Source organism: Manis javanica, chromosome 7 (genome assembly GCF_040802235.1).
Source record: "Manis javanica isolate MJ-LG chromosome 7, MJ_LKY, whole genome shotgun sequence".
NCBI lineage: Eukaryota > Metazoa > Chordata > Mammalia > Pholidota > Manidae > Manis > Manis javanica.
In genome coordinates this window covers 42,820,027-42,843,568 of record NC_133162.1, presented here as the reverse complement: position 1 = coordinate 42,843,568, position 23,542 = coordinate 42,820,027, and the positions used below count along the sequence as shown (strand labels likewise).

The window sequence follows — 23,542 nt, the reverse complement described above, 5'->3', positions numbered from 1 at the left end:
TTACCTGGCTGGAGAATATTCATGTGGCAATTATAAAGGTGTTAAAGATAAAGAACCTACTTGGTCCATGAAGCAGAATAACAAAAACAGGTAAAACATTAAAACAAATATATTTGATGCCACAGTGAGCCTGGCTAAAGGTCAGTTCTGGTAGCTAGAATAAAACAAAACCTCCTTCATTCCTTATTTTTGCCTATCTTCCTTTCAGGGGCTGTCCAGGGGCTCAATTTTCTCTCTCCTGCTGACTTCAAAACTTTGTATGCACCCGAGTTGGGATCACAAAGACTTAAGCAGAGAGGGCAACATTTGGGACTCACAGGGTAGAAGTCAACCTGTGAAACTTGTAATGAAACATTTTTACTTAATGAGTAATCTAAACTAGAAACGAGCACAATCAGACTCAATATTTATTTAAGAAAAAAGAGTGGCTAGGTGTGCTGGTTAATCTTTCATTGGCTTACTTGTGGGTCTGTGATGAGTGCTGTCAGGCAGCTGTACTCCCATGCTTTGTAAAAGGTTAGAAGCAGGTCCTGCCAGTCCAGCTTGTGAACTATAGGATTCCAATATATTTGAAACCAGGTTCAGATCTATATCTGCGGCTGTCATAATAGATCCTTCTGCACCAGAATCTTCCTCATCTGAGCTGTTATTGACAATCTGAGATAGAGGTTCCTTATTCATATAGGGAAAAGAAAATCATGGGATAATATGCCATTAGACTGGATGGTAGTTACAATAAAAAGCTAACTAAGCAATAATGTAAAATTGAATTCCAAATAAAAAAATTTCTTATCCTTCATGAAACAGTAAAAATGAAGTCTAATAAACTGTAATTTAACACACATTAAACATTTTAAAATTTGGTTTCAACAGTGACAACACACTTCTTTCTAGGAAATTTTATACAAATTGCATGGATTTCTTCCTTATTGTGAAATAGCCCAAGGGAGATTTAAGTTGCCTAAGAGTTTTAAAAGTTGCCTAAGAGTTTTAAAAGAAATAAACAGAAAAATGAACTTAAAAAAAATTTTTTTTAGATTTAAAAAATTTAAATTTTCTAGATCTAAAAAAATTACAATTTTTCTCTGAATGAAAGAATCTAGATTCCTTCCCCCACCCCTCCCCAACATGAAAAAAAATTAAAGTAAAAATCTGAGGCTTTGTGGGGTCAAACTATAGACTCTGAATTGTTTCTCAAGCCTTTGGCTTCACAGGTTGGAGAAAAGATTTGAAAGATTGTAGCCTGATCTATAGATCTTTATATCTTTGCTATTCAAAGTGTGATCCACAAACAGCAGCATGTGTATCATTTGGGAGCTTAGTAGAAATGTGAAATCTCAGGCCTCACCCCAGACCTACTTAACCAGAACCTGTACTTTAACAAGTTCTTTAGGTGGTTCAGATGCACATTAAAATTTAAGAAACACCACTTTAGATAAATCTAATGAAGGCTTCAATATGTTTTGGCAATATTGGAAGAGATTACAATTTTAAATGTGGTTTGATTATCAAAGCAGAGAGAGTTAACATTAATTAAGGACCCATTATGGATTTTACTTTGTATCATTTGGTTCTCATGTTAATTCTGACATGAGGATTATTAGTTAATGGATATATTTACAGTGGGTGGCTGAGCTGGATTTTAAACCCTAATACATGAGACTCCAGGATCCATTCTCTTTCCATGATATATCTGTCTAGGGTTAAATAGTTCTAGTATAAATACTAGAGTAAAAAAAAAAAAAAATTGAGTGGAAGATGAATCTTAAATTTGGCTCTAAATTAGGGAAACATACAAAACAAGCACTTTTAATAGACTTTAAAATTATTTGGATATTTACAATCCTTTTTATTTAAAAAAAAAATCAATTTAAGCTATTAGTAACTATGCAACCACATACTACTCTGAACACATCATATGTTTTTTTTACTTTAAATACCAATGTAACATAGAATAAGTAATGTAACTAAGCTTAAATTTAGGAAAATAAAGTTATAATCCTTCACCCTACCAGAGCTGGGAAAAAAATTAGCAATCTTACATTCTTCAAATCAAAAAATCAAATTTACCATTAAAAAATTATAATCAAAAGACAAAGAAAAACGGAGAGTAAAATATATAGACTCAGGGGAAGAGGTTGAACAAACACACATACCATTTGCTTCTGGGTGGTGAAACTTTTGCCAATGCTGGTATGTGCCAATTCCTGGTCCATCTGGGCCATGTATGACTTGAGACCATCAAGAGTTCCTTTTACAGATGCTTCTTCCCCAGGATCCTGTGTTTTGAGATCCAAGTCATCATCACTCTCTAAATATTCAAAGTCTTCCTCATCCAGATCATCAGAGTCCGACTCCCGAGGCCATGGTCCTACACAGACCCCAACACAGAAAGAGCCACTTGGTAAATGTTTTTTGAGTGATATTGTCTGCAGAAAGGAATGAATATACATAGGCAAAGTACTTCACAAAAATCCATTCCAGAAAATGGTTGCAGATTGCAAAAAACTGTTAGCAGATACTTGTAGAAAAATACACAGGCTGAACTGAATCAACTTTTTTTTTAAATGCTCATTCAAAATTAAAAATTTTTATTTAAAAAATTATGAAATTATATAATACATAAATACATTTTGATGTAAACATTCAAGCCATACAGAGTTACTATCACATCTCACTCTTTTCCCAAGGGTGAGTATCTTTAAACAGTTTGGTGGGTATTCGGGCATTTATCTATGCAGTTCTGTACATTCATAGATAACACATGTAATTTTTTTACATATATATTCAGTTATGGTTTGATTTTCCAATTTTTTATATGTCTTGGATGTCCTTCTCTGTTAACACATGTAGATGGGCCTCATTCTTTATTAAGGTTACACAGTATTTCATAATATGGATGTGCTATGATTTTTTAGCCACTTGCCTCTCAGTGAACATTTAATAAATTCCAATTTTTTGCCATTATAGTGCTGCAATCACCATCTCAGCACACCTATCATTTTCATGGAGTTAATCCCTAGAAGTGAAATTGCTGAGTCAAAGGTTATGACCATTCTAGAGTATCAAAACTGCCCTCTGAAAAGGCAAGTTACATCTAGCCCCAGTTTGACAATGTTCATTTCTCCAACCCTTGAGGAAACTGGTTATAATCAATCTTTTAAATTTTTGACAATAGATGGGCAAAAAAATTAGTTCTTATTTTTATTGTGTATTCACTTGCTTACTAGAAACAGTTAACTGTTTTCAAATATTTATTGTCTATATTTCTTTTTTCAAGATACTGCTTGTTTATATTCTTTGTTGATTTTTTTTTACTTGGCAATTTGTCTTTTTATTATTAGAGTGTAAGTACTATAAGTCTAAAAGAGAAAAAAACAATATAGTATGGGGGCCAAGGTAAAAACCCTATCTAAACACACACAACATTCACTCACTCAATAAATATTTAATGAACAGCTACTAAGTCAGGCACTGAGCTAAGCATCCTCTGCAAAATCAGTAATTTATGTTTGGAAGCAACTCAAAATCATGAAGAGAAAGCAAATATTTTGACTTCTGAAAGATCCAATGCTCCAACACTCTAGCAACAGTCACCTTACTTACAATTTTAAAATGAAAATAAACATTATACTATAACTTACCTAAAATCTTATCAAAATAATTAAGAAAAGAATCTGTATCAAAAGTGATTGGAGACTCAGAAGGTTCTCTGCAAGATTAAAGGAAAAAGACAATTTATTCCATATACAACTCTTTGAAACTTTTTCTATAGTTGTGCCATTCTTAGGAAAACCACCAGAGATACAATCTCAAAAGAGGCACAGCAAGGAAAACTGTAGTTAAAATTTTTAAAATATTTATGTTGATCTTGCAGAGCAACAGAAATGGGAAAGACTGATGAAATAAAAGTAAAAATTGCACTTTGTTTATGTACATTTTACTCATGCTATTTCGGGACCTACTTACCCTCCACCTCCCACAAGATATACCTAGCATTAGAAAAGAAGTTACTTATTTGAGTTCATTTAAATATGCCAATCTCTTTTAAGAACCAAATCTTTAAGAATAAATAAGAACATACCTTCCTTTGCTCCTGCTTTCTTAGAGAAAGAACATTGAACATGAATTTTAATCTCATGAGGTTTAAGAGCACCAATGCTAATATATATTTGCTGTGTAAGTAACAATTCTATCTTTTTTCCTATTACTTGCCAAATACAATTTCCCTTTTCTTCTGTTATTATTTCTCCCTCTGATGTACTCTTTTAGCCCCTTTGAGTTTGAAGCTTCCAATCTGCTGTTGGGTAGGAGATCACAAGTCTGAGCTTGCTGAGAATTACATGTTAAGAGTCCATGCAGTTTCGAGTAAAATTTTAGAGTAAAGTACATGATTTCCCTGCACAGCTCTGAGATGGCGGCTTTTAGATCTGTTGAGTGGTCTCTGGCTTACTGACTCCAGATAAGTAGCTTATCAAGGCATTAGGCACCAAAAGAGGGAAACAAAGCAGTACAAATCATTTACTTAAAAAAAAAAAAAGAGGGAGGTGGGGTGGGGACTGGCAATGGCTGAATGACTTAAATATATGGAGTGGAACTATTTATATATTTATATTTCAACACCAATTACCGAGGCAGCTCTGCTCCTTTGTGGGTTGAGACTTTGGATATGAAAGCTTTCATGCTCTCTGAGACTTGAGTTAAGTCATAGTTCTCCTTTTCCTCCTTGGAAATAGGCTCTGCAGCTTTTTTGCCAGCAGCTTCCTGCAGTAGCTGGTCCAGCTGATGTGGTGAGAGATCTAACCACTGGTCATCTGAAAAAGAAGAAAGCATGATGCTGCCATACAACACCAGCATGACAGGTACTCTCAAGGAAGGACCCTGTGAGACTTAGTGGAATGCTTTAACTCTTTCTAAGCCTTCTGCTATATCTTTGGTCCATCACTTACCATCTTCTGGGGGAAGATTAGCTTCTTCTTTCTTAAGCTCTTCTATATCAAATGATATTGTCTGTAACAGGGTTAAGATTTCTTCACCTGGGCTCATAGCTTGAGCGCTACAAAAAATAAAAAACATGATTTTTAAAAATAAAACAGCTCAGAAAAATAATCACAAAAACATAGTATTTTTTTTTTGAGAGGGCATCTCATATTTATTGATCAAATGGTTGTTAACAATAAAATTCTGTATAGGGGACTCAATGCACAATCATTATTCAACCCCAAGCCTAATTCTAAACAGTCTCCAATCTTCTGAAGCATAATGAACAAGTTCTTACGTGGTAAACAACTTCTTACATAGTGACTAAGTTCTAACATGGTGAACAGTGCAAGGGCAGTCATATCACAGAAACTTTCAGTTTTGATCACGCATCACGAACTATAAACAATCAGGTCAGATATGATTATTCGTTTGATTTTTTTTTTTTTGAGAGGGCATCTCTCATATTTATTGATCAAATGGTTGTTACCAACAATAAAATTATGTATAGGGGAGTCAATGGTCAATGCACAATCATTAATCCACCCCAAGCCTAATTTTCATCAGTTTCCAATCTTCTGAAGCATAACGAACAAGTTCTTACATGGTGAACAAATACTTACATAGTGAGTAAGTTCTTACATGGTGAACAGTGCAAGGGCAGTCATCACAGAAACTTTCGGTTTGGATCACACATTAAGAAATATAAACAATCAGTTCAAATATGAATATTTGTTTGATTATTATACTTGATTTATATGTGGATACCACATTTATCCCTTTATTATTATTATTATTATTTTTAATAAAATGCTGAAGTGGTAGGTAGATGCAAGATAAAGGTAGAAAACATAGTTTAGTGTTGTAAGAGAGCAAATGTAGATGATCAGGTGTGTGCCTGTAGACTATGTGTTAATCCAAGCTAGACAAGGGCAATAAAACATCCACGGATGCAGAAGATTTCTCTCAGAACAGGGGGGGTGAGGTTCTAAGCCTCACCTCTGTTGATCCCCAATTTCTCATCTGATGGCCCCCCTGCGACAGTGCCTGTCTTAGGTAGTTCCTCCCTTGAGGAATCTTACCTGTCTCTGGCTAACCAGTCATCTTCTGGAGCCATACAGGGAAATGTAAAGTTGGTAAGTGAGAGAGAAGCCATATTGTTTGAGAACGTTAGCTTTTTACTTCTTTGCAGATTTATGTCCTGTGGCTTCTATGCCCAGCATTTGTCTTGAGGTATCTTTACCACCTGGGGGAATTATGATACTCGGTAAATTCGATATGAGGCACGAATTCTATTTAAGGGTTGTAATTAGGAAGGAAGAAGAAAAGCTATAGAAGTAGCAGGCGGAAGAAAACATGGTAAGATTGATTATTTCTTTGACATATCTTCTTGTAGAGTAACTTAAGCATGTATAGGTTTTAAACTACTAATTAAATTGCGCACACACATTAACATAATAGGAATACAGTTACATAACCAAAGCGGATCTATAATTACCAGCCATTTCCAGTGAAACCAAGAAAACCAGTTAGGCATCCTAGGCATTTGTGAAAATTTGTCTATGATATGATGGATATTGTCCAACTGTACTTGAACAGTCTGAGAGAAATCAGACAAATTAAAACAACCCATTCCTGGGAACTGTTCACATCCCATATGTTCTTTTAACAGTAGATAGTCTGTAGTTGTAAGATTTTGGAGCGCTACAACTTGCACTTCTCCTAATTCTTGGTTGAGTTCCAACAGTATAGATGCAGTCAAATTTGTTGTTTTACTGTATGCACAGGCCAGCTTAGATATCTCCTTCTTCATTCCCACAGCAAGTCCAGGAACCGGTGGGATGGATGCAGCTACAGCTGTAGCAGTGCCGGGATCTTTGTTGAGGTTTTTTGATGATCATCTTCTGGTATGAGTCTTCCAGAGAGTGCTGATGTTGGAAGTTCTTCTTCATATCGTATTGTTCATTTTCTGGGTAGCCAAATTACGCTTTGATTCTCTGTATAAACACAAACAGACCCTTTGCCCACACTTTGATATGCCCTCTATACCACTGTGTAGAACTCATTGGAGGTCACCACACAGGAACTGCTTCTTTTTTTTTTTAAGAGAAAGGAATATTATCAGAAAAATGTACCTCCATAGCTGATCATCTGACACCCTTTAAGTGATCAAAATTAAGGATATTTAAAGCTTGCATTAATCGTTGATTTACAGTTAGTTTTATCCTATCAGGGAGTAATCCCCCTTTTCTTTCTTTCTTTTTTTTTTGTTATCATTAATCTACACTTACATGAAGAATATTATGTTTACCAGGCTCTCCCCTATACCAGGTCCCCAATATAAACCCCTTTACAGTCACTGTCCATCAGCATAGCAAAATGTTGTAGAATCACTACTTGTCTTCTCTGTGTTGTACAGCCTTCCCCTTTCTCCCACCCCCCCATTATGCATGCTAATCTTAATACCCACCTTCTTCTTCCACCCCCTTATCCCTCCCTACCCACCCATCCTCCCAGTCCCTTTCCCTTTGGTACCTGTTAGTCCATTTGGGTTCTGTGATTCCACTGCTGTTTTGTTCCTTCAGTTTTTCCTCTGTTCTTATACTCCACAGATGAGTGAAATCATTTGGTATTTCTCTTTCTCCGCTTGGCTGATTTCACTGAGCATAATACCCTCCAGCTCCATCTATGTTGCTGCAAATGGTAGGATTTGCCCTCTTATTATGGCTGAGTAATTTTCCATTGTGTATATGTACCACATCTTCTTTATCCATTCATCTATCGATGGACATTTAGGTTGCTTCCAATTCTTGGCTATTGCAAATAGTGCTGCAATAAACATAGGGGTGCATCTGTCTTTCTCAAACTTGATTGCTGCGTTCTTAGGGTAAATTCCTAGGAGTGGAATTCCTGGGTCAAATGGTAAGTCTGTTTTGAGCATTTTGATGAACCTCCATACTGCTTTCCACAATGGTTGAACTAATTTACCTTCCCACCAGCAGTGTAGGAGGGTTCCCCTTTCTCCACAGCTTGCCAATATTTGTTGTTGTTTGTCTATTGGATGGCAACCATCCTTACTGGTGTGAGGTGATACCTCATTGTAGTTTTAATTTGCATTTCTCTGATAATTAGCAATGTGGAGCATCTTTTCATGTGTCTGTTGGCCATCTGTATTTCTTTTTTGGAGAACTGTCTGTTCAGTTCCTCTGCTCATTTTTTAATTGGGTTATTTGTTTTTTGTTTGTTGAGGCGTGTGAGCTCTTCATATATTCTGGACGTCAAGCCTTTATCAGATCTGTCATTTACAAATATATTCTCCCATACTGTAGGGTTCCTTTTTGTTCTACTGATGGTGTCTTTCGCTGTACAGAAGCTTTTCAGCTTAATATAGTCCCACTTGTTCATTTTTGCTGTTGTTTTCCTTGCCCAGGGAGATATGTTCAAGAAGAGGTCACTCATGTTTATGTCTAAGAGGTTTTTGCCTATGTTTTTTTCCAAGAGTTTAATTGTTTCATGACTTACATTCAGGTCTTTCATCCATTTTGAATTTACTTTTGTATATGGGGTTAGACAATGGTCCAGTTTCATTCTCCTACATGTAGCTGTCCAGTTTTGCCAGCACCATCTGTTGAAGAGACTGTCATTTCACCATTGTATGTCTATGGCTCCTTTATCAAATATTAATTGACCATATATGTCTGGGTTAATGTCTGGATTCTCTAGTCTATTCCACTGGTCTGTGGCTCTGTTCTTGTGCCAGTACCAAATTGTCTTGATTACTATGGCTTTATAATAGACTTTGAAGTTGGGGAGTGAGAGCCCCCTACTTTATTCTTCTTTCTCAGGATTCCTTTGGCTATTCGGGGTCTTTGGTGTTTCCATATGAATTTTTGAATTATTTGTTCCAATTCATTGAAGAATGTTGCTGGTAATTTGATAGGGATTGCATCAAATCTGTATATTGCTTTGGGCAGGATGGCCATTTTGATGATATTAATTCTTCCTAGCCACGAGCATGGGATGAGTTTCCATTTGTTAGTGTCCCCTTTAATTTCTCTTGAGTGACTTGTAGTTGTCAGAGTATAAGTCTTTCACTTCTTTGGTTAGGTTTATTCCTAGGTATTTTATTCTTTTTGATGCAATTGTGAATGAAATTGTTTTCCTGATTTCTCTTTCTTTTGGTTCACTGTTAGTGTATAGGAAAGCCACAGATTTCTGTGTGTTAATTTTGTATCCTGCAACTTTGCTGTATTCCAGTATCAGTTCTAGTAGTTTTGGGGTGGAGTCTTTAGGGTTTTTTATGTACAGTATCATGTCATCTGCAAATAGTGACAGTTTAACTTCTTCTTTACCAATCTGGATTTCTTGTATTTCTTTGTTTTGTCTGATTGCCGTGCTAGGACCTCCAGTACTATGTTAAATAACAGTGGGGAGAGTGGGCATCCCTGTCTAGTTCCCGATCGCAGAGGAAAAGCTTTCAGCTTCTCGCTGTTCAATATAATGTTGGCTGTGGGTTTATCATAAATGGCCTTTATTATGTTGAGGTACTTGCCCTCCATTCCCATTTTGCTGAGAGTTTTTATCATGAATGGATGTTGAATTTTGTCAAATGCTTTTTCAGCATCTATGGAGATGATCATGTAGTTTTTGTCTTTCTTTTATTGATGGGGTGGATGATGTTGATGGATTTTCAAATGTTGTACCATCCTTGCATCCCTGGGATGAATCCCACTTGGTCATGGTGTACGAACCTTTTGATGTAATTTTGAATTCAGTTTGCTAATATTTTGTTGAGTATTTTTGCATCTACGTTCATCAGGGATATTGGTCTATAGTTTTCTTTTTTGGTGGGGTCTTTGCCTGGTTTTGGTATTAGGGTGATGCTGGCTTCATCGAATGAGTTTGGGAGTATCCACTGCTCTTCTATTTTTTGGAAAACTTTAAGGAGAATGGGTATTATGTCTTCCCTGTATGTCTGATAAAATTCCAAGGTGAATCCATCTGGCCCAAGGGGTTTTGTTCTTTGGTAGTTTTTTGATTACTGCTTCAATTTTGTTGCTGGTAATTGGTCTGTTTAGATTTTCTGTTTCTTTCTGGGTCAGTCTTGGAAGTTTGTATTTTTCTAGGAAGTTGTCCATTTTTCCTAGGTTTCCCAGCTTGTTAGCATATAGGTTTTCATAGTACTCTCTAATAATTCTTTGTATTTCTGTGGGGTCCGTCATGATTTTTCCTTTCTCGTTTCTGATTCTGTTGATTTGTGTTGACTCTCTTTTCCTCTTAATAAGTCTGCCTAGAGGCTTATCTATTTTGTTTATTTTCTCAAAGAACCAGCTCTTGGTTTCATTGATTTTTGCTGTTGTTTTATTCTTCTCAATTTTATTTATTCTCTGATCTTTATTATGTCCCTCCTTCTGCTGACCTTAGGCCTCATTTGTTCTTCTTTTTCCAATTTTGATAGTTGTGGCATTAGACCATTCATTTGGGATTGTTCTTCCTTCTTTAAATATGCCTGGATTGCTATATACTTTCATCTTAAGACTGCTTTTGCTGTATCCCACAGTAGTTGGGGCTTTGTGTTGTTGTTGTCGTTTGTTTCCATATATTGCTGGATCTCCATTTTGATATGGTCATTGATCCATTGATTATTTAGGAGTGTGTTGTTAAGCCTCCATGTGTTTGTGAGCCTTTTTGCTTTCTTTGTACAGTTTATTTCTAGTTTTATGCCTTTGTGGTCTGAAAAGTTGTTTGGTAGAATTTGAATATTTTGGAATTTACTGAGGCTCTTTTTGTGGCCTAGTATGTGGTCTATTCTGGAGAATGTTCCATGTGCACTTGAGAAGAATGTGTATCCTGTTGCTTTTGGATGTAGAGTTCTGTAGATGTCTATTAGGTCCATTTGTTCTAGTGTGTTGTTCAGTGCCTCTGTGTCTTTACTTATTTTCTGTCTGGTGGATCTGTCCTTTGGAGTGAGTGGTGTGTTGAAGTCTCCCAGAATGAATGCATTGCATTCTATTTCCTCCTTTATTTCTGTTAGTAGTTGTTTCAGATATGTTGGTGCTCCTGTATTGGGTGCATATATATTTATAATGGTTATAACCTCTTGTTGGACTGAGCCCTTTATCATTATGTAATATCCTTCTTTATCTTTTGTTACTTTATTTTGAAGTCTATTTTGTCTGATACTGGAATTGCAACACCTGCTTTTTTCTCTCTGTTGTTTGCATGAAATATCTTTTTCCATCCCTTGACTTTAAGTCTGTGCATGTCTTTGGGTTTGAGGTGAGTCTGTTGTAAGCAGCATATGGATGAGTCTTGCTTTTTTATCCATTCTATTACTCTGTGTGTCTTTTGATTGGTGCATTCAGTCCATTTACATTTCGGGTGATTATTGAAAGGTATGTACTTATTGCCATTGTAGGGTTTAAGTTTGTGGTTACCAAAGGTTCAGGGTTAGCTTCTTTACTATCTTACTGTCTAACTTAACTCGCTTGTTGAGCTATTATAAACATGGTCTGATGATTCTTTATTTCTCTCCCTTCTTATTCCTCCTCCTCCCTTCTTCATATGTTGGCTGTTTTGTTCTGTGCTCTTTTTAGGAGTGCTCCCATCTAGAGCAGTCCCTGTAAGATGCCCTGTAGAGGTGGTTTGTGGGAGGCAAATTCCCTCAAGTTTTGCTTGTCTGGGAATTGTTTAATCCTTCCTTCATATTTAAATGATAATCGTGCTGGATACAGTAGTCTCGGTTCGAGGCCCTTCTGTTTCATTGCATTAAGTATATCATGCCATTCTCTGCTGTCCTGTAGGGTTTCTGTTGAGAAGTCTGATGATAGCCTGATGGGTTTTCCTTTGTAGGTAACCTTTTTTTTTCTCTCTGGCTGCCTTTAATACTTTGTCCTTGTCTTTGATCTTTGCCATTTTAATTATTATGTGTCTTGGTGTTGCCCTCCTTGGATTCCTTGTATGGGAGTTCTGTGTACCTCTGTGGTCTGAGAGGCCATTTCTTCCCCTAGTTTGGGGAAATTTTCAGCAATTATTTCTTCAGAGACACTTTCTATCCCTTTTTCTCTCTCTTCTTCTTCTGTTACCCCTATAATGCAGATATTGTTCCGTTTTGATTGGTCACACAGTTCTCTTAAAATTCTTTCATTCCTGGAGATCCTTTTATCTCTCTCTGCATCAGCTTCTCTGCATTCCTGTTCTCTGTTTTCTAGTCCATTAATGGTCTCTTGCATCTCATCCATTCTGTTTTGAAGTCCTTCCAGAGCTTGTTTTATTTCTGTATTCTCCTTCCTTAGTTCTTGCATATTTCTCTGCAAGTCCATCAGCATGGTTATGACTTTTGTTTTGAATTCTTTTTCAGGAAGACTGGTTAAATCTATCTCCCCAGGTTCCTTCTCAGGGGAAGATGTAGAAGATGTCGAAGCTGTCTGGGTTAGTCTTGTCTGGATCAAATTTTTTTGCCTTTTCATGTTTATAGGTACAATGGTGAGCTACTGACTTGTCTGTCACTTGGGAGAGTCAAGATTCTTTCCACTTGGCTCCTGGCCTTTCTTTACTGGGACAACTGTGACACCTAGTGGCTTGTGTTGGGCAATTGCATGTAGACTGGGTCTCTGTTATCTTGCCCAGCCGGTATGGAGGAAGCTCCCTTGCTGTGGGCGTGGCCAGCCTCAGGCTGCTGCTCTACTATGGCGGGGCCCCGGAGTGGTAATGGACGGGGGGCTGTTTGGCTGTTTACCTCCATGAGGGGTCTCAGAGCTGTTGCCCAGGGGGTTAGTGCACCCAGAGATCCCTGGAATTTCCAGCTGCTGGACTGTGACCCAGGATGCTTCCGTCTAGCTGTGAGGTCCCTGTACCTTTAAGACTTTCAAAAAGCACTTGCTTTTCTTTGTCACAGGGGCACCAGCTTCTGGACCCGCTCACAGGTCTTACTGTCCTGTTTCCCTAGTTTCCAGCACCCAATGCATGCACTGTGTGTCTGCGCTCTGGTGCAGATGGCTAGGGCTGGGTGTTTAGCAGTCCTGGGCACCCTCTCCCTCCCTGCTCCGACTCCTCTCCTCCTGCTGGGAGCTGGGGTGAGAGGCCTCGGGTCCTGCCAGGCTGCAGCTTGTATCTTACCCCTTTCACCAGGCACTGGGATCTCGCAGGTGTGGATGTAGTCTGGCTGTTGTCCTGTGTCTTCTGGTCTCTCTTTTAGGGATAGTTGTATTTGTTGTATTTTCAAATATATATATATGTTTTTGGGAGGAGATTCCCACTGTCCTACTCACATTGCCATCTTGGCTCCTGATCGATTTCGATTTATGTGTATTTAGCTAACCTCTGGTTAATTAAATGGATAGTAGTTCATCAAAAATACATGATACTTCATTTATCTACTATTGATGGACTCATATTGTTGTAATTTTTCACCATTACACTCTAGACAGTATAATGAAGGCCACTCCTAAACATGAAGGCTCCTTCTTTACTCTCCTGACTCTCTTTCCCAAGTTTTCTGAAATGATACCCTAAGAAGGCATCCTCTTTTCCACTAATCACTACCATAAATTTGATGCGAGTGGGACAAGGCACCCCCTAGACATCCCTATGAATGGGATGTTGTAACGTCACCACCGTCTCACAGATAACTAAGGTTAGAGTTTTCAGCATTATCTTTGCTTCATGCAGTCTTCAAAGAACACTCTACTACAAAACATGTGGTGTGTGAGATATAGGCAAAACGACTGGAGTTCAAAACCAGATTTTTAAAAAAGCCCAGCAACAAAACACACATACAACTTTCACCTTTTAAACCGTAACATATCCAAAGCTAACTCTTTCATGTTATTTAAATGTTTTAAGTATGTCAAATTCAATTTTGCAAACATAGATTAAACTTTCTCCAATACTGAAATTCTGACCTTTGATTCTTCAGGCCAACAGGAGTAAAGCTTTCTGCTTGGGCTCTATTTTGCTTGTGCCACAGTGCATAGGAGCACCCTTAGGGGACAAGTCAGATAATGTGGACCTTACCCATTGTGTTTTTCTTCTTTCAAGGGTCCTATTCCCTGCAATTACTGTCTGCTTCTGCTGTTCTCCAAAGTCTTCAAATAACTGTTTTTTATATTCTGTCCAGGACTTGTACTTGGCAAGGGGTTAAATTGGAATGTACTCCATCATTACCAGAACTGAAACTCAACTCTACTAAATTTTAAAGGGATACCATTTCCTTCTAACCTGTGTTTGTTTCTTTCTTCCTCCAGAAAATGTATGGCAGGTTAGAATGAGATTTGATTTGGAAGCTGAACGCCTAATTTACTCTGTCTTTCAGACCCACCCAAAAAGCTAAACATGGCCCAGAACTCGCATAGAAATTAAGCACAAAATGGCTCAATACCAGACTATGAGCTGGACCCTAGGTTTGTTGTTTATTAGCTGTGTGACCTTTGCCAAATTATAGACATACCTCATTTTACTGCACTTTGCAGATACTGTGTTTTTCACAAATTGAAGGTTTATGGCAAATCTGTCAACACAACTTTTCCGACATTATTTGCTCACTTCATGTCCCTGTGTCACATTTTGGTAATTCTTGCAATATTCAAGCTTTTTCATTATTATTATGTTTGTTATGTCGATGTATAATCAGCGATCTTTGAGTTACTATTGTAACTATTTGGGGGCACCACGAACCACACCCATATAAGATGATGAACTTCATAAATATGTATGTTCTGACTGCTCCACTAACTGGCAGCTCCCCTGTCTCTCTCCCTCTCCTCAGATCTCCCTATTTCCTAAGACACAACCAATTAGGCCAATTAATAACCTTACAATGGTCTCTAAATGTTTAAGTGAAAGGAAGAATCACAATTTTTCAGTCTAAATCAAAAGCTTAGTGATTCAGCTTAGTGAGGAAGGCACATTGAAAGCCAAGACAGGCTGAAAACTAGGCCTTTTGCACCAAACAGTTAGCTAAGTTGTGAATGCAATGGAAAAGCTGTTTAAGGAAATGAAAAGTGCTACTCCAGGGAAAGACGAAGGATAAGAAAGCCATGCAGCCTTACTGCTGACATGGAGAGCCTCAGTGGTCTGGATAGAAGACCAAACCGACCACAACATTCCCTTAGGCCAAAGCCTAATCCAGAGCAAGGCCCTCTCTTCAATTTCATGAGGTTTAAGGAAAGAAGCTGTCTCTGAAACACAAAAGGGCAGGTGGAGCAGTAGCTGCAGCAAGTTGTCCAGAAGATGTAAGGTCAATAAGCAAGGTGGCTACACTAAACAAGTTTTTTTTCATGTAGATGAAACACCCTTCTTTGGAAGAAGATGCCATCTAGGACTTTCCTAGATAGAGAAAAGTCAAAGCCTGGTTTCAAAGCTTCAAAGGACAGGCTGACTCTCTTTTTAGGGGTGAAGGCATGTGGTGACTTTCAGTTGAAGTCAATTCTCATTTAGCATTATGAAATCCTAGAGCCTTTAAGAATTATGCTATATCTACTCTGTGCTCTATAAGAGGAACAACAAAGCCTGGATGACAGCACATCTGTTTATAGCATGGTTTACTGAATGTTTTAAGCCCACTGATGAGATCTACTGCTCAGAAGAAAAGACTTCTTTCAAATATTACTGCTCACTGACAATGCACCTGGTCGCCTGAGAGCTCTGATGGAGACGGACAATGAAATTAATGTTTTCATGCCTGCTGACATAACACCCACTCTGCAGCCCATGGAACAAGTAGTCATTTTGACTTTCAAGTCTTAAGAGATACGTTTCGTAAGGCTATAGCTGTGATAGATAGTGATTCCTCTGATGAATCTGGGCAAAGTAAATTGAAAACCTTCTGAAAAGGATTCACCATTCTAGATGCCATTAAGAACATTCATGATTCAGGGGAAGAGGTAAAAATATCAACATGAACAGGAGTTTGGAAGAAGTTGATTCCAACCCTCACAGACAACTTCATGCTTTCAGTGGAGGAAGTAACTGGTGGAAATAAGAGAACTAGAATTAGAAGTGGAGCCTGAAGATATGACTGAATTGCTTCAACTTCATGATAAAAGCTGAATGGATGAGGAGTTACTCCTCATGGATGAGCAAAGAAACTGGTTTTTTGAGATGGAGTTTCCTAGTGAACATGCTATAAAGACTGGTGAAATTTAAGAATTCAGAATATTCTACATACTTACTTGGTAAAGCAATGGCAGGGTTTGAGAGGATTGACTCCAATTTTGAAATAAGTTCTACTGTGGGTAAAACGCTATCAAATAGAGCATGAATGAAAGAGTCAACTGATGTGGTAAACTTCACTGTTGTCTAGTTCAAGATATTGCCACAGCCACCCCAATCTTCAGCAACCACCACCCTGATCAAGCAGTAGCCATCAATACAGAGGCAAGACCCTCCACGAGCAAAAAGATTACAACTCACTGAAAGCTCAGATGATGGTTAGCATTTTCTAGCAATAAGGTTATTTTTAAATTAAGGTATGTACATTATTTTTTTAGGCATAATGGTACTGCATATTTAAAAGACTACAGTCTAGTATAAACAACTTTTAAGTATATTGACTGCTTTATTGCAATATTCACTTTATTGTGGTGGTCTGGAACCAAAGCCACATGGTCTGAGGTAGGTCTGTACTACTAGACCTGAGGTAGGTCTGGCCTGAGCTTCTCAGCTGTAAATAGGGTACAATAACAATCATACCTACTTCACAGGACTACTAGAAGGGGGATTAAATGACTTAAGTGGCCTATACTTTGTAAGTGCTAATAAATGGTAGCCATTTGGTGATAACGATGATGATAGCCACCACAGCCAGCAGTCTTCGGCAGCAACACCTCCTCTCCCCAAAGCGCAGTCCCTTCAGAAGTGATGGTGCTTGCAGTTAACTGTTTAATTATGGAAACTCCAGCTTGTAGAAGTACCTCAAGAAATAGTTAACTCCTTAACTTCTGGCAAGTTATCATTGTGCTACCATCTTTAGTAGTGAGAAACTTACCTTTCTGGCTGGTTTACTGAGAGTTGGAAGTAGTTCTTTGCCATTTCTACTCTTTCCAGATACTGAGCAGAACCCTCTATCAGTTCCTGAAAAAAGTAATAATGGCCTATCAGAGCATTTTTTTACAGAGTGTCATTAAAATAACCTGCTCACCAGCAATTTTCATGGAGGCAGTGTGTGATATGATACATTTTTCAGGAATCATAGGCCTGAGTCTTAGTGCCTGTTTTCTCATCAAAGTCTCTATGTAGGCTCCAGTTTCTTCAAAAAAGGGACTAAGCTACATGTAATAATACCTCATCCTTGTCACCATTATGGACCTCTTCCCAATTCGGAAGGTTTTCTGCCATTTCCTATTACTTAATTAGTTATTAATAAATAATTGATTGACCAGTAATTAATTTACAAAACAAAGTACAAATAAAACCAAAAATAGTGTAATCCCAGCCTAACTATCACTTCTGTTTTTCACATGCATGATTATTTTGGCATACATACTTAATATTTTATATTCTTTCAAAAATATACTATAATATCATGAGCACTTTCCACCTTGCCACAGTCTCATAATCATCATATTCTTATGGACTTCTCTACATCTTGGATGTTTCCTTAAGATCATTCAGTGAAGGTTCTGACTTTTGAACCTATCTATGGTTCTTGGAGCACACTACCAAATTACTTTCCAGCTAAGGATCTACCAATGTCAATGTTATCATCGATGTAGAGGAGTATTAATTTCACTATATTTTCAATAACACTATCATTCATAACCTTTTACATGTGAAAAAGCAGTTATTGTTATGTTCATATGCACATCTTTATTATTTTCCAGTCTATTTTAAAAGAAATTCACTAGTTGTATTTTTGTAATTCTTTAAGTCCATGTCTTCACTCATTTTTAATTTAGTGTCTTCATCTTTTTTTATGATTGTGCAAATTGTTCCTGTGATACAAATAAGTTTTATTACTTTATATGAGTGCTATTAATTTTTCTAAAATACTGGGAACAGTTCACAGTCACTCTCTCATTACCAATGAACTAGAATGCTCTCTTTTAACTCTAGCTTCTGTAATAATGTCACACATTAAATCTGGACCACAGGACTCTAAATCATTGGCTTGATTTTCCTTGGATTGTACAATTTAAAAAATGCATTCCAAGTCCTACCTTAAAGTAGTCATTCTTTTTTAGACTTTCAAGGAAGCCAGTCCAGAGTGGTGAGGTAGTCATGAGGGATTTCTCTGAGTCAGAAAAATGTGGGCTACATTTGGAGCATAAGATCTCAAATCCATGAGCCTAGATGGAATAGACATAATTTTTAAGTTAGTTTCTTTCCACACTCAAGAACTAGGTGAGTGGACATATGAGCATGTGGATATTTACACTTTTTAAATTTTGAATTTTTTTGAAAAATTTTTTGAGTACTTTTAAATTTTATGGAAAATCTGGCTTTATTTCTAAGTTTCTCAATCTTTGTAAATTACTAAAAATTATAAAGGGAAAGTCAGTAATATAAAATAAAGATTCATATTCTCTTCAAAGAGACTTCTTTTCTTGCTAATTACAAAATCAGAAACTTAAACTTGTTTCTTGTTTGCTTACAAAAAGGCTTGTAGAAGATATTTTGTCTAAAAGAAATTATAAATGAATTGAGCATGGTCTCAGACATAGTAAAGGGAGGAAATTACTTCATTTTAAGAGTCCTTTGATTAAAAAATATATTAAGTATACAGGGCAATATAATTCAAACAGAGAGCTTCCCCTGAGCTTCCTCTGGAGGAAATTACTGTTACCAATTTCTTGCACAACCTTTCAGAAGCAAATATGTGTGCATCTGTGTATGTATATCCTCCCACTCCAACCTTTTGTCATTAAATGACAACATACACACTGTTCTGAACCTTGCTTTTCACTAAGTCATATGCCTTGGAGATCATTTCATATGAACACATATAAATTTATTCATCTTATTTCACAGATAGACCATAATTTACTATTCTCTTACTAATAGATATGTTGATTTTCTCCAATCTTTTGCTACTATGACTTCACAAATACAGACCATAATTTAGCTATTCTCTTACTAACAGACACATTAATACTTTCCAGTCTTTTGTTATTACAACTGTCCTATCTTCATGATTATCTTCAGATGTTTTTGTGCGCATGTGAAATATATGGAGGATAAATTCATAGAAGTGAAAATGTTGAGCAGAAGGGTCTCTGCATTTTAAATGTTGATGGATTATTGACAACTTATTCTAAAAGACTGAGTCAATTTATATTCCTATCATTTACGTTTGAGAGCATCTTTATATATTTTTCACCAATCCAGTATATATAGTGAAAAATTATATTATATAGCATAATAGTGAAAAACACTACTTTGTAGCTTTAATTGCATTTCTTTTATTATACGCAAGTGTTGACATTTTTCATGTTTAAATTAAAATAATTTGTATCTCTTTACCTATGGTCCATCTGTTCACAGTTTCTGAACATTTTGTAATTGATTAGTATTATTTTTTTCATATTGAAAAAATATGTAGGAACTTCAGATATTAGAGAAATCAGCTCTTCATTATTTAAATTGCAAATTTAATTGTATTACTTCCTCCAGAATTACTATCTTTTGATTTTATTTATGGGGATTTTTTTTCCAACACAGAAATGTTTCATTTTTACATAATTAAATTTATCAATCTTTTATTTTACAGCTTCTGATTTCAACTCATGCTTAGAAAGTCCTTTCCTACTCAGATTATCAAAAGTTCTCCTGTGTTTTCTTTCAAATTTTATGTTTACAATTTTTTCATTTAAATATTTGGTTCAACTGGAATTTATTTTTTGGTATTAGTGTGAGGGAATCAATTTTAATTTTTCAGAAGGCTTTACAATTGTTCTATCATTATTTACTGAATAACCCCTTTTTTCCTTCTTACTTAAATGTCACATTTTGCTACATTCTCACATGAATAGGGTCTATTTCTAAACTTTCTACACTGTGCCATTATTCTGTTAAGAACCCCCCTTTTTTAAATTAAGGTATCACTAATATATAATCTTATGCTAAGATTTCACATGAGCAACATTGTGGTTACTACATTCTCCCCTATTATCAAGTCCCCACCACATACCCCATAACAGTCACTGTCCATCAGCATAGTAAGATGCTATGGAGTCTCTACTTGTCTTCTCTGTGCTATACTGCCTTCCCCGTGTCCCCCATATTATGTGTGCTAATCATAATACCTCTTAATCCTCTGTTAAGAGCCCTTTTACATAAAGAAAGAAAATAAAATATGCTGGCTCAACATTACCAACTTCATGCCTAATTCATAGGCTCGGTACTGGGGATGAGATGGACGAGGCAGCTTGTATCCGCTCCGCCGGTCTGGCACAAACCTTTGTTGCACCAACTGTGCATACAGACATTTAGTGAAAGTGACCTGGACAATAGGACACAAAATACATCAGTCTTTTCTTGATATTAGAAATCTATATAGTAAATAACTCCATTTATGAGCTTCATATTCATATTCATTTTTAGTAACAGCTTTATTGATATGATTCATATACCATAAAATCTACCTTCACTGTCTGCTTTTTTAGTTGTCACTAGCATAATTCTTATCATTAGTTACATTATATGGGAATTCTGGTGGTAAAAGATAAAGAATAATTCTTAACTCCTTGGAAGAAATGAAAAATTTTATTGTTAAAAAGGAAATAATTATTCAAGCAGGGAAAAAATATGACTAGAAACTGCTAGGAAACACTTGAGTTATAAAACAGGGACTCAGGTCTCCTGAAATCTTCTTCCATTGGATGGGAGAAAAAAAAGAAAGAAATGTGTTATTAACTTCCTATGAGGAAACAGCATATTTCCAATTTTTCCTAGTGAACAATTAAAATAATGTTTAACTTTTTCCAGTAAGAGAAACTACATTACTAATAGAGATATCTTACCAATGTCATTATTCGTGTTTCAGGCAAGAATGTCTTGAAAATACGACAGGCTCTCAAGTCAATGGGGTCCCGGAGGTAAAATGCCTGGACTCCTGCTGCCAGCAATCTGGGGTGCTGCTTTAGCACTGCTACAATGCCAGCTGGAAGGAAGCAGTGCACTCGATGAAGGGAGGCTTGAATTTTTTCTGGGTATCTAGACAGATAACATAATTGCCTTTATTTTATGATATAAAAGCTAGAATTCTTACACTATTGTAGGGAAAAGTGGAAATTTTATGGCCAGGATTCTCACCTTGTCTGATTCTAATATTGCTCATTGAATACATATTTAGCCTGCTTGCATACCCCTTGGCAGAAGACTATTTATGGTTGATACTGCTTTAAGAAGAGCCATTTAGAACAAGCTATCAGTCATGGAAGTACCAGCCCAGGGGAGGGATGGAGAGGAAACACACAAGTGCCTGGATGTAACTGGTCCAGACTCCAACAGCCACCACAGAGACCAGCCCACAGAGTTCCACCAGAAGGGGAAGGGGAGAGCTTCGAGAGACGAGAGAGGGAGCAGGAGGGAGAAGCCAAAGAGCCCCAGTGCTAGGAAGGGAGAATAGAGTTCTGTACTAGGGAACAGGAGAGAGCAGAGGCTATAGTGAGGCTAGAGATGGAAATGGACTTGCCCCTTATACATAGCCAGGTAATTACCATGAGAGTAAATCTTGGTATGAGCCCCTTTTAACCTCCAACACTCCATTGTTGTTATCTGGTCTCATAGAATTCATAGTGAACTTGTCTGGAGAGGGGAACAACCTCCTCCTGGAGCAACAACAATTTACTTCTCTTTGTCTTTGTTCATCTGTACAGTGAGATGTACAGAGTGACAAGAGAAGTGAAGATATAGATAGTGTATATGCTAAAGACTGCAGGGAAAAAAGAGGAAAAGAAAAAGTGGGAAGAAATGGGAAAAAATTTTAAAGGGATTAAGGTGGTTCAGTAAAAATAAAACAGAAACTCTACTATACTCTGGAACAAGGATAACAGCAGAGTAGATTATTCTAAAAAAAAAGGTACAAAGTATACAGAAACAAAGATGAGAGAGGTTTTTGATATTCTAAAACGTGAATGGTGTTAAACCTTTAACAGGTACTCAAATTTGATTGGTTGAACTAATGTGTTACTAGGCTAAGACCTTATCTTCTGAACAGAGCCTAAAGTGTTCCACATAGGTCAAAGGATCCCATATATGGTTCCCAAACTACAGGAAAAACCTGGGCACATTGTGGAAATCCCTTAGGTTTTCATTCCGAAAGGTCTCAACATTTTTATCTATGGACATAGGTAATAGCCACACTACCTAAGGAAAATAAATGCAAAAATATTGGAACTGATTTATAACACTTTGGGGAATTAAAAAATAAATACATTTCTTGATTTTCAAATATATAGTTTCAAAATGGAGCAAAAAAGATAGTGGAGTAGGAAGGCAAGGCAAAAACCTTCTCTTTCCACACACACACCATGGAAGCAACTACAACAAATGCAAATAACCCTTAAAATGATCTGAAGACTGCAGAACAGACCACCTACACTTGGTGAAGAAAAGACCACACAGAGAAGGGTAAAGTGGCAGAGCCACAATCAGGACTCCAACCCTTCCCCCATCCTAGCCCAGAAGCAGGAGGAAAAGGAACAGAGCAGGAGTGGGTAAGTGCTCCAGAATCCTGCACACCTGGCCCTGGAGATCTGCTCTGGGAATGTGAGTCCACATTGCATTGAGCTCTGGTGATTGGTGGGGTTGGACTGGGGAGTGATGGAGCACTCTGGAAGGCTCAGATTCTAGCTGCTTGTGGAGGACAGCACTCTTCTGCCATCCCACTAAGACCCAAGAAAGAGGTGGGTGGCAGTTTAAAAGATTCACCAGGTACAGGAGGGGTGATGGAGAGTGAGGGTTAGATGGGGGTCTCTCTGCAGGAGAAAGGGAAGGTAAATGACACTTCCCCAGGCCTCCCATGGCCCAACCGGTTGGGCACTATCAGAAGCCCCAAAAGCTCTACTGGCGGCTTAGCCCTAAGTCACTTCTCTGTGCATAACTAGCACCCACCTACCTGCTCAGCCCAGCAGCATCACACTTTGCTGCCTGGCAGGCAGAGCGAGGCTTTCCCAGCTTTCTTGGCCCTGTTTTAGTCAGATTGGAGTCACCTACAGAAGCTATCTCGGAAAGTTCCTTACTCCTCGCGAGCAGCCCAGCCCAGTGTCAAGCACCCCTCCACTGCCATGCAACCACGCATGTGAGCCCCCGCTGCTGCTGCACGACACTGTGACTTGGCATTGCTGCCTCCATGCACCCACCCCATAACTGAACAACTACCCATACCACTACCCTGTTAGTCCAGCAGCCCCACCCACAATCCCAGCAGAAGCACTGCTGCTCTACTCACAAACGGCTGCCTGAGGCAAACTGACATCAGCAGCAGGCAGACTATAAGGCGGCCCCACCCACTGCCCACAAAGAGTAACTAGGGCCCCACCACAGAGGAGAGCCAGGTACTGGAGAGTAAAAAGTCTTGACCTTGAATTGGTAATCAAAAAACTCCAAACAAACAAAAGTC

General features: G+C 37.6%; 1 protein-coding gene across 3 annotated transcripts in view; it reads right to left on the bottom strand.

The window, feature by feature from the left end:
* The window catches only part of ECD (ecdysoneless cell cycle regulator), a 35,595-nt gene that overhangs the window by 3,868 nt on the left and 8,185 nt on the right, over positions 1–23,542 (bottom strand). For 2 of the 3 annotated variants that reach the window (XM_036998858.2, XM_036998859.2), the window contains exons 6-14: positions 20,940–21,132; positions 20,291–20,419; positions 18,138–18,266; positions 16,967–17,052; positions 4,950–5,056; positions 4,631–4,814; positions 3,645–3,712; positions 2,157–2,371; positions 462–672 (exon numbers count right to left, since the gene is read on the bottom strand). In XM_036998858.2, the coding sequence (XP_036854753.1) occupies positions 462–672; positions 2,157–2,371; positions 3,645–3,712; positions 4,631–4,814; positions 4,950–5,056; positions 16,967–17,052; positions 18,138–18,266; positions 20,291–20,419; positions 20,940–21,132 (1,322 nt within the window). Of the gene's footprint in view, positions 1–393; positions 673–2,156; positions 2,372–3,644; positions 3,713–4,630; positions 4,815–4,949; positions 5,057–16,966; positions 17,053–18,137; positions 18,267–20,290; positions 20,420–20,939; positions 21,133–23,542 lie in introns of those variants that run through there. The other variant, XM_017663166.3, reaches the window with a different exon arrangement.